The sequence below is a fragment of the Adiantum capillus-veneris genome, chromosome 5 (assembly GCF_014529385.1).
Source record: "Adiantum capillus-veneris isolate H3 chromosome 5, ASM1452938v2, whole genome shotgun sequence".
NCBI classification, from domain to species: Eukaryota; Viridiplantae; Streptophyta; class Polypodiopsida; order Polypodiales; family Pteridaceae; genus Adiantum; species Adiantum capillus-veneris.
This window is the reverse complement of record NC_140935.1, coordinates 102,961,342-102,977,330: the sequence shown is the minus strand read 5'-3', so window position 1 is coordinate 102,977,330 and position 15,989 is coordinate 102,961,342. Positions and strand designations below refer to the sequence as shown.

The following is a 15,989-nucleotide window of genomic DNA, read 5'->3' as shown; positions in this document are numbered from 1 at the left end:
ACTCCCCTTTGTGGGTTGTTTATAGTGCAAAGGGATGAATTTTTTTTTCTATATATGAATGCCAATGCATGCTCTTCATTCCATCACTAGGTGCGTTCACTACTATACACTAGTAGCGATGTGTGCAAATACTCTTAGGATGGCAAGGGCTCTTTTTCCCCTCACTACAGGTGTTTGTCCAAATGCATTGTTACACACACATGATTCCATCTTTGTATTCACAAATAACACTACTATTGTGCTCTTAAGCTTCTCATTCTCCCACATTTCTTCTGCCCTAAACTCAATGTAAGATTCTAAGTGGAGGGATGGGGTTCACAAGTAGGGGCAAAAGGAAGTGTTAGCTAATAAAAGCTCTCTCTCCCTCTCTTTGCCCCAAGGCCTATGTGTGTGTGTGTGTGTGTGTTTTTGCACAAGCTACTACACTTCCCCCCTCTCTTTGCATGTAGATGCCCATAACATCTAGTGTAGGATGTGCTCATACGTGCATTAGCTATCAATAGCATGTTTCTGGTGCAACTATGCCGAAATCAGTATAGTTGCAAAAAGACTTGCATAGTTGCATATAACACAAATAAGTGATGCCCGTGATCGTGCATGAGGCACAATTATGCATCGTGGGACCACTTCCTTAATGCTTAGGGGAATCACACACCCAATCTGTCAACTTAGGATAAGCACGCATACTTGCAAATAATAAGGTATTTCTAAGAATCCCAAAAAGGTTAAAAAACTTTCTTCTTTTTGCAAAAGGAGGAGGAGGATCTCCTTTATCACGCGTCCAAGAACATGCTCGTGGTTGGCTCTTTTAGCGTTTGCATGTGGTGGGTGAGAGTGACAATAGAACTAGCCAAGGTTAGCCACCTCTCTCTCTCTCTCTCTCTCTCTCTCACACACACACACACACACACACACACGCACACAATTGCTTAAGTTAAATAGTCGAGAAATAAAATTTAGAGCTTGAAAACACTATGTGTATATAAATTTGTGGGTGAGGAAAACAGTGGACGTCCGAGGTTCAAGCCCAGATGGGACCGTAGTTGTGGCTTGATTGAAGAATGTGTAACCCATAGGCTAATTTTGAAATTTAGCTCCAAATTTTAAATAAAGAAAGCCAAGTGCAAAAAACCTTCAAATCATGTGTAGGGTTTTCAAGAGCTTTGGATGCTGGCTGAGGCTGGCTACGGTGGGAACGCGAGTTTTTATGCAGCGGTTGTGGGTCACCTCGGGTGAAGGGAGGGGCCAATAATAACTGTGCAGTTACCGCCCACACGCGAGCTGCCACTACACACCCTTGAGTCCCTTCCCTATAAGAAAGCTGCGCTGCCGCAGTTGAAAGCTTCCCTCGCTCTCACAAGGCGTGCAAGCTTGTAGTAAGTGTGACCCTGGTTAGGTTTAGCTTGGCAGGCATGGCCATGTCTGCGTTGGGCCTCGCGTTTGTCGTCGTTTCTGGCCTTAGCGAAGTTCTTGCAAGCTATTACGACGCGCCTGCAGGGCATACGAGCGGGTGGTCGAGTGCACATGCTACATTTTACGGGGGGAGCGATGCATCGGGCACAATGGGTAAGTGCGCACAGAGAGAGAGAGAGAGAGAGAGAGAGAGAGAGAGAGAGAGAGAGAGAGAGAGTTTGTGTGTCTCTGTGGGATTGAGCTCATGTCTCGTGCTGGTTATGAACTTGGGCAGGTGGTGCTTGTGGCTATGGCGACCTCTACAGCTCTGGCTATGGCACTATGACGGCGGCGTTGAGCTCTGCTCTCTTTAGTGAAGGGCAGAATTGTGGGGCCTGCTTCGAGGTGAAATGCAATGAAGGCGAGGACCCTAAGTGGTGCAAGGCGGGCGGACAATCGGTGGTGGTGACGGCCACTAATTTCTGTCCGCCCAACCCGGCGTTGTCCAACTCCAATGGCGGCTGGTGCAACGCGGGTCTTCAACATTTCGACATGTCGCAGCCGGCCTTCGATGTCATTGCAACAGATGCGGGCGGGATAGTCCCCGTACTTTTTCGCAGGTCCATTTACACCACCATTTCGCCGATCTAGCTGTTTCAGAGAGAGAGAGAGAGAGAGAGAGAGAGAGAGAGAGACTCACAAGAAGATTTAGAAATTTTCTCATGTAGGAAAACGAAGTCTTTTCCAGTGTTTTTCATACAATGCATAACATCATGAGCTTCTGCTCGAGAGGCACCGTATACCTAGCTAGGTATGCTGTGCCTCCCTCACAGAAGCTCATGATGTTGAGGTAAGTTACAATGTGGGAAAATTATTGTTAGAATTTGTCCAAAACTTCTTGTGGTACTGTAGACAAAGCTGCCCTAGTGTTCATTGAGGTTTTTGTTAAGAAAGGCCTGGTTAGTTTTGAACTCTAGACATGCTCTCAGATGTTCAATTTTGTGCAGGGTCCCCTGCTCTAGGAAAGGCGGAATCCACGTCACAATCAATGGGCATTCATTCTTCAACTTGATGCTCATCACCAATGTTGGAGGTGCAGGGAGCATCGAGGCGGTGTCTGTGAAAGGCTCAAACACTGGGTGGCAACCCATGACTAGGAATTGGGGAGAAAATTGGCAGAACAACAACAAGCTGGATGGCCAACCTCTCTCATTTCAGTTCACAATGAGCGATGGATCATTGCTAACGCGGTACGATGTGGTGCCGAGAGATTGGCATTATGGGCAGACTTATGAAGCAGTGCAAGCTCCTTAAATCTCCAAAAAGTGTGCTTTTCTCTACATTTGCTTGTTTTGATTTTCCCTCTTTTTTCTAAAATCTCTGATGCAGGAAGAGGTCTACTAACAGATCTCTCCATCCTCCAAGACATCTTGCTTGCTTTTGAGACTTACAAGGAAGCCGAGGCTGCGACCGAATATTTTTTGAAATCATTCAGTAGCCCGCTGTTCCTTGTTTTGATTCTTGAGAGCATTTGGCAAGGCAGGAAAAAAAGCCCTTGCAATGCTCTCTCTCTGGTTTTTATTATTTGATTTCGACTACTGCAGTCAGTGGCCTTTATTTTGCATCTTCTGTTGATTGAGCTTTTGCTTTAACCAACTAAAAGCTTCGCATTCACCATTTGATGCAAATTTCAGAGCCTATTGTAATGAGATGAAGTAACTCTCCTTCCCTTTGTAATCAAAGCTTTTGGAAGTACAAATGCGTCTTAAATCGTTGTGATCAAAGCTTTTGGAAGTACAGCTTTATATTAATTTGTGATGAAAGCTTCTGGAATTACCACTACATTTTTTTTTTGAGAATGAGGCTTACTATTTATGACTGCGACTGATATACTAACCTCAGAACTATCTTACACGTGCGACCTCCCAACTCAAGCAAAGAGATCAACGCATGCGAACTCGTAGGAATGGCAGCTTGAATCTAGGTCGTTAGATCAGTGTATTTGTAAACCTGGCCAATGTCGTAAACCTGATGAGCAAGCGTATGAATGTTTTCTGCATGCGTCGTGTGCGGTGTTTAATGAAGGTCATGGACTCGCCATCTCCAAAATCGCAGCTTATCACTTTTCATTACGCCCTCAAGATTTGTGTCCCAACGTTCAATCGTTGCTCCCATGACTTGGCTTGGGAGGTGGTTCTCGTGACATAAGTTTGAGTGTGTATATCCCCCCCCCCCCCCCCCCAAATCCAAAACAAACATCACTAAGTAACACCTTTGAAAGTAATGGGATGACTGTTGGGGTGAAGGGCGAGGCACACTAAACTTGGCACACTAAGTTTAGTTTTTGAGCAGACATCTATGGTTGCGATCTTTTCAATCCGTTGTGAACTTTTGTGTCGTCGATCCCATTACTTAGCCCTTCATTAAATATAGGTCTATTTGATGAGGACTCCAATCGAACTCAAGATCTATGCGATGAAGACTTGAGTTGAACTCAATACTTCATATTCAAGAGAGAAATGGCATAACCAATCTACCACGCTTGGGTGATAAAAACGTTATACCATTTTCCTCTTCTTATTAGCACGTGCACACACACACATACACACACACACACACACACACACACACTTACTTGAGGAGAAGAGAATCTTAACGTAAATGGCATATTCAATCTATCTCCCTTGGGTGAGAAGAGTCTATCTAATACTCTAATTTCTTTGCAACGTGAGTCTGAACATTTCCTCTCCACAAGGTCACGAGAGGGACTTGGAACACGTCAACATTTGTGGAATTCCAAACAAACCAAAGAGTGCTTCCTCTCCATATTGTTCATAATGGTATATCCATTCCCTTACAACTCCCAAGTAATAGATCAATTGTGTGTGAGCTTATGGTCTTGACACAAAGGTGAAGAGGATAAAGAATTTTAGTGGTACCAGAGCACTTCAAAAAGATGAGGAATATCCTCAGATGCTTGAACTAACACCAATTCGAAGGGCTTTTTCCCCATACCTTAGCCCTTGATGTAGTGTGAGACGGAGCAAGTACATATGCTTGATAGCAACACGGTAAACCCAATTACGTAGAAATCTGTAAGATCAATGTTTGCAACTCCATTGGATCTTCCATTTCTTGTTTAGTTGATAATTTGCCATGCCTACCAAAATTTGCACATCAACTTGGAGCCATGTGGGATTAACTTGGGAAAGAAGATAATTAGCTCACTAAGAGTGAGATTAGACCAAGCTTTTTAGTCTTGCAACTTGACTCTTGCCACATTTCTTTTGAGTAGCAAGCCAAAAAATAGATTAGAGAAGGCATTATATAATGATTCAGGACAAAAGCTTTGCTGGGCAGGGAGGTGGGATGTCCATGCCATCTATTTATTTTTTCCCTTACTCTTTGCAAAATCCATTTCCATCTCAGCTTGAGTAGCTTGTCCCAGTGTGACACACGCCTAACCATGTGTCTAAAGTTTACAGAGAGACGGAGAGTATATGCTACTAGCAGCTTTGGGAGAGGGCTATCGTGAATTAACACGAATACCTCCTGCAACTTGCGCACATAGATACAGCTCTCATTCACATGTGGATAAAGCTATCTCACCCTCATATATAAATAAATAAATACATACATCTGCAAATCAGAGAGGGGTGTCATTTGAATCCTCCTATAACTTGTGCACACAAAATAAGAGCATATTATGCGGCCCATAACTCTCTCTCTCTCTCTCTCTCTCTCTCTCTCTCTCTCTCTCTTCTATCATACAATTAGTGCAGTAGCTTGAGGTAGAAGCTGAAGCTTGCATTATTTCCAATTGCCATATTATGCGGCCCACAACTCTCTCTCTCTCTCTCTCTCTCTCTCTCTCTCTCTCTCTCTCTCTCTCTCTCTCTCTTCTCTCCTCCCTTTTGTGGCGCAACAGGTGCAACGGCTTGAGGTAGAAGAAGCTTGCATTTTCCCCGATTGCGAGGACTCAGCCCATGCGCGTCCTGCTATAGACGGATACGTGGTTGCCTTGCAAAATACCCAAAGCAACATACTGCTAATCATAAATGAACGAATCAGCATACCCGACGCCTCGCATAACACATAATCAACGATGTATGCGAACAGAGAGAGACAGCGAGCGAGAGAGAAGAAGAGAACATGCGCAGACGCACCTCCTAGAGCGGAGTGCTACGCTTGGCACGGCGAGAGAGAAAAGAGGAGAGGAGAGAAGAATAGATACGAGCAAGAGTGACCATTTTCCTCTTGCACGTATTTGATTTATAGATTTCTTGAATGGTCAAGTTGATTACAAACTGGCGGACCGGTCATAAATGGCCAAGGCTCATAAAAGAGCACTTGAATAATAAAATGTATATAAAATATAATATTCTTTTGCAATAGCCTAGCTTGGTCAGGCCTTTTTCACCTGTCAAATGTAATAAATATCAATTCCATAACATACCTCTCCGTTGGAATGCAACTGTCCTCAGTTACAAAGATAAGAAATCTGCAAAGGATACTTGTCAAAACAGTGATTAGAAATTTGTGTCAAAAAAATAGGATATAGTAAAAATACTGAAACTAAATAACATTGCATATGCTTGTCGTCATTCACATACTACCTATTCTAGTGTCTCATTACCACTAGAATAAGCAGCATATGTCATATCGTGATGAATCAGGATATCATTGGTCACACGACTCATCATTCAATAATATATGCTCGATCATCAATCTCAAGTTCACTTTCATAAATATTATCGCGACAGAAAAGCATCATATACCCATTCCAAATTCAATTTCAAACATTTGCCAACATGTATCGATTTCAAATCCAAATCCAAATATCCTTTATTTTGTATACCCGGGTAACAAAATCATACCAGTTACAATGGTGGCCAGTCTCACTGTAGCATGATTTTGTGATTGGTGTTGCCTAAATCGGCGAGTCTACACCCGACGTGCTGCCTAAATCGGCGAATCTGCACTAATGCTGCCTAAATCAACGGATTTTGAATTTTGAATTCTCGTCCAAGGCCTCTATGTTAAAATTTTTATTAGTAAAAAATAAATAAACAAAAGAACACCCATGAGTGTCCTGAGTGAGAAGTGACGATTGTAGCCTAAATATTTTCTTACTGTTAAATTTGATTATATTGATAAAGCTTAACCATGTACAAACGACAATCTACAACTGCATGTAAGTTCAACATTTTCAGAGTTGCGTCATAATGTTGCTTTTTTTAAATTATAAAAAAGGGACTGAACATTTTTCAGGAGATGAGAAAATACGCAGAGACGCTAAGATAGAACCAACATGGGGAGAGTAACTACATTTTAAAGTACAACTTCACATACGTAAGTTGAACATAAATACAATTTCTTTGCATACATTAAATTGAACATAAGTAACCAATGTGCACTGCATATACGTCCATGAGGATTTAACCTACCGTAAACCTATGTATATGGGCTTCTCATACGACCCTGACTCCCGTTTTGTTGTTGATACGATGCGCTATTTACTGCCACATCTGCTCATGAGGAGTCTCAAATACCAAGGTAGAGTCCGCAGTTTGGTTAAGGGGGGAAAGAGAGAGAGAAAATGAAATGAAATGAAAGTTAAAATTAACCGTCTTCAAAAGGCCATGATACCAAACTAATACAATCGTTGCGGATCTAAACCAATGCTTGGGTAAAGAATAAAATAATGTAAAACAAAAGACTAAAAGTCTAAAATTATCGGAGTAAACCATCATCATCACCGTCACTGCCCGACATTGTCAGAGAAAGTATTGCACTGCTCATTGAAGAACGTCATCAATGTTCGCCGTTGTAAGCAGCGGTACTGGGAGGGGAAAAAGTGAGAGCGCAATGAAATGTTATATTACTTGTCGTCAAAAGGCCAAATTTACATATGAGGCCAAATTGATACAATTGGTGTGAATCGAATACAATGTCTGGATACAAAATAAAATGAGGTAAAGAGAAAGACTAAAATCGACTGAATTGAAAGCAACATCCCTATCGTCAATGCCCCGAATGCTGCGTCATGCGTTATCCGATAAAGTATTGCATCGGGGACCGAAGAGCTTAGCTAATGTCCGCCCTCAAGAATGTCCACCACCATTGTAAGTAGTATATCCCATCAAATAAAGGGTCCCGGGAGTTACGAAGAGGGCAGGCCTCTGCATGGTGATTGGTATGAGGAGTCGTTGGCAAGTGAGGGAGAGATTGATAACTACTACAATAAATAGAGAGGGAATGGCCCGCTCCATCATAGAGATAGAGAGAGCGAGAGAGTGATGCGCTCTCACAACCAGGTCGGCGCACTCATGCGTGCCCTCCATGTGTTCGAAGACATATGCCGCCAAGAAGAAAACCATGGCCACTGCTCCAGGTCGAGAGTGAGCTAGAGGGAAGCGATCGGGACAACTTGGTGCACTAGAAGTACTGTGTACAAGCTAAAAGCACTGGCTGTGTGGCTCTTAGTTGTGAGAACATGTGGCCACCAGTCACGAAGGAGAGACTGAATGAGACTGCGAGTGGTCATGTGACACCAGTCGCAATGTGCTGAGTACTACATGGTAGTTGGGTGGTGGGCGCAGCCAATCGCTAGAAGCCGTTAACTGACGAGAGGGAGAGAAAAATATTGAGAACTCGCATGGCAGTGGCGGCCAGCTGGGAGGTGGAGAGAACTCCGGTTCGCGAGGGGGGGGGGGGGGGGTGCCGTTGTGGTTGCTAACAAAGGGGAGCGAGACAGGAAATATGTATACAATGAGAGAAAGAGATAACAAGTGGGGGGGTGGCTGGATAATTTGGTTGACTGCTCCTTATTGCTTGCATAGCATGTAATCAACCACCACCGTTCATAGCGATCATGGCAAGCGTTCACAGTGAGTTGGAACTTGGAGTTAGTGCCGCCATGCAAAAAGGTAGAGAGAGAGAGAGAGAGAGAGAGAGAGAGAGAGAGAGAGAGAGAGAGAGAGAGAGAGAGAGAGAGAGAGAGAGAGAGAGAGAGAGAGAGAGAGAGAGAGAGAGAGAGAGAGAGAGAGAGAGAGAGAGAGAGAGAGAGAGAGAGAACGCAAGAGGTTGTGACTGGTGAGTTGGGGAGAAGGTGAATAGGTACTGCCGTCGCATACATGCAGTCTGAGGGATGCTGAAGGCCGTCGATCAATAGGAGGGGTTATCGCGCAGTCTGGTAGTAGAGGGTGTGGTGGAAAATTAAAGAGAGGATGGATGGGTTACTGGTGCCAATAACAAATGAGACGGAGAGAGAGAGAGAGAGAGAGAGAGAGAGAGAGAGAGAGAGAGAGAGAGAGAGAGAGAGAGAGAGAGAGAGAGAGAGAGAGAGAGAGAGAGAGAGAGAGAGAGAGAGAGAATTCCCGAACTCGCATGCAATGATGTTCATTGTTGTGATGACGGGCAGGTAGGTTCCGACTGTTGCTGCAGCAGTGACGGTCATTGTTGGGCGTGCAGTTGATCGTGAAGTGCATGGCGACCTTCTCGTTTTGGTTCAGCACATGACGAAGCCTAATTTTCTCATGGGATAGTTTCCCACGACTCTTCTGCTTCAGCTCTGTGTCTCATGAACGCAGAAATGAAATGGTGCGCTGAGGTCGAGACCGGCCCAGTGTGATGTGAAGCTATGCTCATGTCGGGGTCGGCTCCCGCGGTAGTTTGGAGGACGCAAACAAAATAAAAATAAAAAATAATAAAAATTAATTGATGGCTTTGTCTTTTTTTATCATGAAGATTTTTCTATGTAGCCCTTCTATTGAGTATCTCGATTTCCTCTTCTCGGTTGAGAGGTTCAGTGGAAACTCATCTAGTTAATGTTAGAAATCTCCTGTTTCAAAAACTTCTTTATTTTTCTTCTTCTTTCTCTCCTAATACGATCCTTGCAATGTCCCTTCGGGTGATCCCTATGACAAGAAAACATATCCTCATTCTCCTTTTTCTACAATCTCTTTCTCTGCTTTAGTTTAATTTACCTTAGTCGAGATCTTAATTAAGTTAACCATGTTCTAATTCTATATGACATCACAATCCAAGTAGTCGGGAAAGACAAAACAAACATATCACTTTAGTTCGAGAATCATGTTAATGAAACACATAGAGTAAACACAAAAACTTAGCTGCAATATTTGATCATCATGAATTGCTTCAAGACCATGTTTATTGTGCTCATAGGAGCGTATTGCTAGCTCTGACACCACTGCTATAGACAAATGCGTGGCTGCCCTGCAAAATACCCGAAGCAACATACTGCTAATCATAAATGAATGAATCAGCATACCTGACGCCTCGCATAGCACATAATCAACGATGTACGCGAACAGAGAGAGACAACGAGCGAGAGAGAAGAAGAGAACATGCGCAGGCGCACTTCCTAGAGCGGAGTGCTACGCCTAGCACGGCGAGAGAGAAGAGAGGAGAGGAGAGAAGAATAGACACGAGCACTGGGTGCAATCTCTCCCCATGCAAGAGTGATCATTTCCCTCTTGCATGTATTTGATTTACAGATTTCTTGAATGGTCAAATTGATTACAAACTGGCCGGCTGGTCATAAATGGCCAAGGCTCATAAAAGAGCACTTGAATAAATAAAATGTACATAAAATATAATATCCTTTTGCAATAGCTTAGCTTGGTCAAGCCTTTTCCACATGTCAGCTGCAATAAATATCAATTTCATAACACGTCCTTGCTTAGGTGTTGAGAAATATGACATGGGCCAAGCAATGGTAGTAGCGACAACGACACATTTATGCGACTACCAAGGAATGGCGATTTGTAAATAATATTTGATTGATTGATGTAAAAATAGAAAAATATATACACATATACATGATAAAAATAAAAAATGGTAGACATTGAACAATAGAAAAATGTGTCTGAATAAACCATAAACACAATAAAATTAGAAAGATAAAAAGATGTGTATACTTAGTAGATACACGATCATATTTTGATTGAAATATCTACTAATTATATTTCGGTAAATAATAAATAGATAAATAGAAATTAAGAAAAAATAGATAAAAAAATTGGTAGTTAATGAGTTTGAAGAAAAAAATTGAATAATAAAAAAACACAATAAATTTAATAATTAGTAGACACAACATTATATTTTCATTGAAGTATAAAAATAGAGAAATAGATAGATAATAAAAAGCAATAAAAAAATAAATAAGTAGATAGAAGATAAAAATAGATACTGATTTTGAGAAAAGTAAACACACTAAATCTAGATGAAATGAAACAAATAGGAAACATATAGAAAAATGTGTATAATATATTAGTAGATAGTGAGATGAGATCGAGATTGAGAAGAAAAACACGATAATAAATCAAATGTATATATATTTATATAATTATATAATATAAAGCTGATGGTGCCAAGAGGAGGATAAGCTTGAGGTCTTGACTACACGTAGGAGAGCCAACAGGGTAGCTACCAAGACGAAGTGTGTAGTTAGGAGGCCATACGGGACATTGAACTCGGGAAGGGTGGCAAGGAGAGCAAGCTCAATGAGGGAGGATAGTGGTCTCTCTCTCTCTCTCTCTCCCCCTTAGAAGAGATTGGTGATAGTGTCCGTCGTGTGTGTGTGTGTGTCATGCGGAGATATATATAGATAGACACATACACACACATACATGCACCAGTGATAAGAACGAGCGAGACACGTCGATAGGCGGGTCGTAGGAGCTAGTGTCCTTAAAAAAAGACAAAAAACAAGGAGATTAATAAAAGGGCTTACAAAATTACGGTAATTTTACGTTTTGTTGAAAGTTTACGAAAGGTTTAAAAGAAATAGTTTCTTTTTGGAGCAAGGCATGTGACTCCGTTGAGTTTTGACTAAAAATGGGTGAAGAAATTTTTTGAAATGCGTGGGAAAGCAAAGCTCACAGCTCATGTGACATGAACGTACGACGGTATTTTAATGGCAGCACGTTCTTGGATGGCGGTTGGCTGCAAAGGCCCCAAACGTAGCCCGGCGCTGGTCTTTGAAGTTGAATTTGGTGCTGGCGCCCCTCTGTCCACACTCTGTTTTTCAAAAGAAAACGACGCTCGAGGTCTTCCTTCCTCCTTTCTGTTTTTTGTCAAGCTCTTCTGCCCACTTGGCAAAACCGCTCCCCGCTTCCTGTCAAATTAAGCAGGCCTTCCCACACGTCGACTGCTGGGCAAAAATCCTGTTTGGGTAAATTAGTGACGAGGGGACCCACGCCATCTATGTAAAGCTCTCTCTCTCTCTCTCTCTTTCTCTCCTCTCTCTCTTGCTTCGTCCTGTGGTACAGCGAGGTGTCTCTCGCGATCTCTGAGATGCTCACGTGAGTCTGGCCCGCACTGTGGAATCTACGTGCAATGCTTAACATTATAGACTCAGGGCTCCAGGGATAGGCGAATTCCCTAGCGCAAAACCGCACCCCTCTCCTAAGAAGGCCTTCGCATCAGTGTTGGGGAAAAGTCATTTTCACAAACATACGAGAGTCCCTCCAAGACAAATCTGAACCGCAATACTAGCCAGTATTTTTGCAAAATTACACTATTTTTCATGTATTTTAAGCGGAAGTTTCTCCTTCTTGCCCTCCCCTCAATCAGCTACTTTGATTTTGCAACCGGCTCAAGGCTAAGCCGAGGCACACTTTTTCGGAACACTGCTTCGCATAGGCCTTCCAAAATGGAGGGCCTTCTAAATTGGAAGGCTCTCTATTCAAAAGTTGAGCATTCCTAACGCAAAGTGCTTAGCTCTAGGGTCCATAGCGGTCTATGAATGCTCTGTATGGTTTGCATGTTACCTCGCCCCCTTCGAAGCTCTTTCCCCTTTCTTTCCTGTCATTACCTCTGTCCAAAAGTTCCTCCCCCCTTTCTCTCCCCTGCCACTTAGGGGACAGGGGTGAGGTCTATGGAACTTTAGGAAGCATTGCGCAATAGTCTCGTGCGAGCAGGGCCAAACAACTCAGGAAACTATGTCATCCCGACATCAACTCCCTTTGTTGTAGCTTTCAATCCTCTATACCAATGAGCTTCTACCATTGGCAAACCAATGCAACCCCCTTCTTTGGCTTTTCTACTTGCACGGACAATCAAACTTAGCCCCAGGGGATTGCTCCATCAAGCTCCCCCACCTTCCTATGCATCCATGGCTAGTATGCCTGCAAGAAACTTCATCAATGGGGGGGTTGTTGCCGGTCGATCAGATGAGAACCACTAGTACACTCCTTGCCTCAGGAGCAAGCTCAATTTATGCTTAATGCTGGATTTGCCTAAAGCCTAATCTATCCTGACATTAAAGTGTTTTCAGAACAACTAAGAGAAGGTATAGGGTTGTGTCCCATGAAACCCAATATAGGCGATAAGGGGGGTCAAGTGTCGCTTCCTATCAACCAGGACCTTCAAAATCAGGACAAAGCATGTGAAAACCCAAATGAAGAATCTGAGAACTCAATGGAGGAAGTCGCGGTTATTATCCCTACCAGGAAGCTGGAATTGTGGCACCCTCAACTGCAAGATAGAGTTATCATTGGCTTACTCCTTCCCTTGAAGCTCTAAAAGCTTGGATGATTCTGAATTGGGAGAACAAGAATATTAAGGTAACCCATGTGCAATACCTCCCAAATACCTATTATCTTTTTTTCTGTGAGGATGCACATGATGCCCTTCAGATTGTCAGCCAGGGACAATGGCTTATAAGGAATTCCCCTTTGTCTATCTTTAAATGGTACATGGGCTTTAACCCAAGGAGAACTAAACCAACTAAGGCTCCCATCTGGGTTGACTTCCCTGACCTTCCTGTGGAATTCTACCCATGGCTGAAGAAGATAGGGTCCTGTATTGGTAGGGTTCTAGGGCAAAGAGCCAGGGGAGGCATTAGTCCGAATAGGGGACTAAAACTGTTTTTGTTTCTATGGAAGAGGGTTTAGGGTTCTTATTATTCTTAGCACTGTTTCTCTTTTGAACTGGTTGAAAGGAGTCTTTAGGGTCATGTAGTGGTTCTTCTTGAGCTAGTGAAGGCTTGAGCTTAGGACAGTCCTTGATATAGTGTCCTTGCTTCAGATAGTGGAAACAAGCATTAGGCAGATTTTTATATAAGACTACTTAGAGGTGAAGAAGGTTTCCTTGCAAAGTGCATCTACCTCCTTTATTTTATTTTATGAGAAAGGTAAACTTATATTAATCTATTAAAAGGAAAAAAAGAGTACATACCCACAGGAAGGGGGTGGGTAAGCCCCTTACAAAAGGAAACTAGGACAAAATGAGGTCTCTCATCCTAAATCTGGTTGCAAAATAGAACTTGGGTAAAATGGATCTCCACCTTTGCCATCTTGTAGCTATTTGAAGCTCAGTAAAGATTGCATCTTCAAGGGATTCAATAGTTAGACTACAAAGATTAGAATCTGCTTGGGCTAAATCCTGCTTGAGACTAGAGATATGAAGGGGGTTAGTGCCACTAAAGAGGACACAGTTCCTATGTAGCCATATGTGCCACACAATAATTCCCTTCCAAATATTCCATAAAGGGATATCTAGCCCTTGACATTGGCCAAGCAGCAAGTCCTTGACTGTCCTGTCTATTGAAGAGACTTGGATGTGAATCTTCTTTAGCATTACCATAATTGGTAGATTAGAATGGCAAGAATAGAAGAGCCGAGGGAAATTTTCTACTTTAGATTTGCACCTTTGACACAATCAATTGTGCTGACTTTAATTTGGATTCTGTAGAGCTCTCTGCCCACAAATGTTGGTGGAATTATCTTTGCAAGAAAACACACAAAGCTTGGAGAAGACGAAGGAATCTCAAGGCACACAACAGAGAGTATATTACTTCGTGTGCAATGGAAAGATTGATAGCCCTAGAATGATGGGCGTATATACAATGCACGGGGGAAAAAACCTCCTAGTGAGGGAAAAAATGCCCGACGGTCCTAAGTGTGTTCACACACATCACTACCACATGTATATAGTAACAAATTCCCCCAAGAGTGATGCAGTGAACGAGATCTGGCACATGAGTAAAGGGAAGTGCCATGCCATGAGGACATGATCGGTCCACAAACGGGAGTAAGCCCAAAGCTTTATGAAAAGCTTCGAACTTCTTACGAGACAATGTCTTTGTGAAAAGATCTGCAAGGTTGTCCTGTGTTGGCACATAAGCCAAGTTCGAAGAGGCTCTCAGCAGGAGAGATCAGCTTGGCTTTTGTGCCATCTGCAGGATCACCAGCATCATTTAAACTCAATTTCAAACCTGTTTCCATGGGAATGGCAATAGGTTTTCAATCCTCAAGTCCAAACTTTAATAGCAATGTCTCTATGTAACTTTTCTGACATAAGGCAATACCACCATTACACTGCTTAAACTGTATACCCAAGTAATGATGCAACAACCCCAAATCTTTCATCTTGAAAGTAGCATTCAAATCAGCCTTAAATTCAGCAATATGTCTCTCATTTGGTCCAGTGATCAACAAATCATCTACATAAAGAACCACAATGAGAAATACATCACCCTCACGCTTTACATACAATGTGCTTTTTGTTGGACTATTACAAAGCCTCGTTTGACCAAATGAGTGTCAACCTTCTCATACCAAGCACGAGGAGATTGCTTCAACCCATACAAAGCTTTGTTACATTTGCACACCTTATCCTCTTGTCCTTTCTTGACAAAACCGCGAGGTTGCGTTACATAAACTTCCTCAAATTTGTCACCATTCAAGAAAGCAATAACAATGTCTGACTGATGTACATCCCAAACAAATGAGCTGCCAATGCACATAAAAAATGCACAGTAGTCATACGACAAGTGGGAGAAAAGGTTTCTTCATAATCTATGCCTTTTTGCTGTGCATAACCCTTTGCAACAAGTCGAGCCTTATTAGCAATCAATCTCACCATCGGGCTTGCATTCCAACTTGTAAACCCACTTTGTACCAATGGCCTTTTTGCCAGGAGGCATATCACATAAAGTCCATGTGTCATTTTCTATAGGTGCATCATATTCTGATTGCATGGGAACCATCAAATTTTTTGAATTTTGTGCTTCATCAAAAGATAGAGGTTCATCAACATCATGTAAGCTAGATACAGCCAAAGAACAATTTGATGCATGGTGAGAGCCTGAATGAGTATGACTAGATAAAGGTGCATCCAATTTACATAACGCAATGTATGCACCAACCATTTTGGCATACCTCTAGCCTGTTCATTTTCATCCCTAATCAAGGACATCATGTACATCTGCATCAGTAATAGGATGATCTGTGACATTTTCAGAAACACCCATTGGGTGTACATTTGCCTCATTGGAATTTACATTCGAACTTACACCACTGAAAAGAGGCAACAAAGTGTCATAAATGTCCTGTGAGCTCACATTATTGTCTCTAGTACATGATAGCAAGGACTGAACCACAAACACAACATCCAGTGAGACCAAGATAGACTTTGTTTGCGGATGATACAACATGTAACCTTTGCTTTTAGCACTATAACCGACAAAAATACATTTGACAGCCTTATTATCCATTTTTTTGCGCTATGTTTGTGGCACCAAAGCATATGCCAAACAACCAAAAAGACGCATGTGCTCAATACAAGGC

The 15,989-nt window shown here is 42.4% G+C and overlaps 1 protein-coding gene across 1 annotated transcript; it reads left to right on the top strand.

Annotated features, from left to right (window-relative positions):
- Positions 1-1,330: 1,330 nt before the first annotated feature.
- On the top strand, positions 1,331-3,176 carry LOC147457847 (expansin-A10-like). The gene is made up of 3 exons (XM_086512633.1): positions 1,331-1,566; positions 1,688-2,012; positions 2,400-3,176. The coding sequence occupies exons 1-3, from the start codon at positions 1,413-1,415 to the stop codon at positions 2,704-2,706; spliced, it is 786 nt and encodes a 261-aa protein (XP_086368759.1). The 5' UTR covers positions 1,331-1,412; the 3' UTR covers positions 2,707-3,176.
- Positions 3,177-15,989: the final 12,813 nt, after the last annotated feature.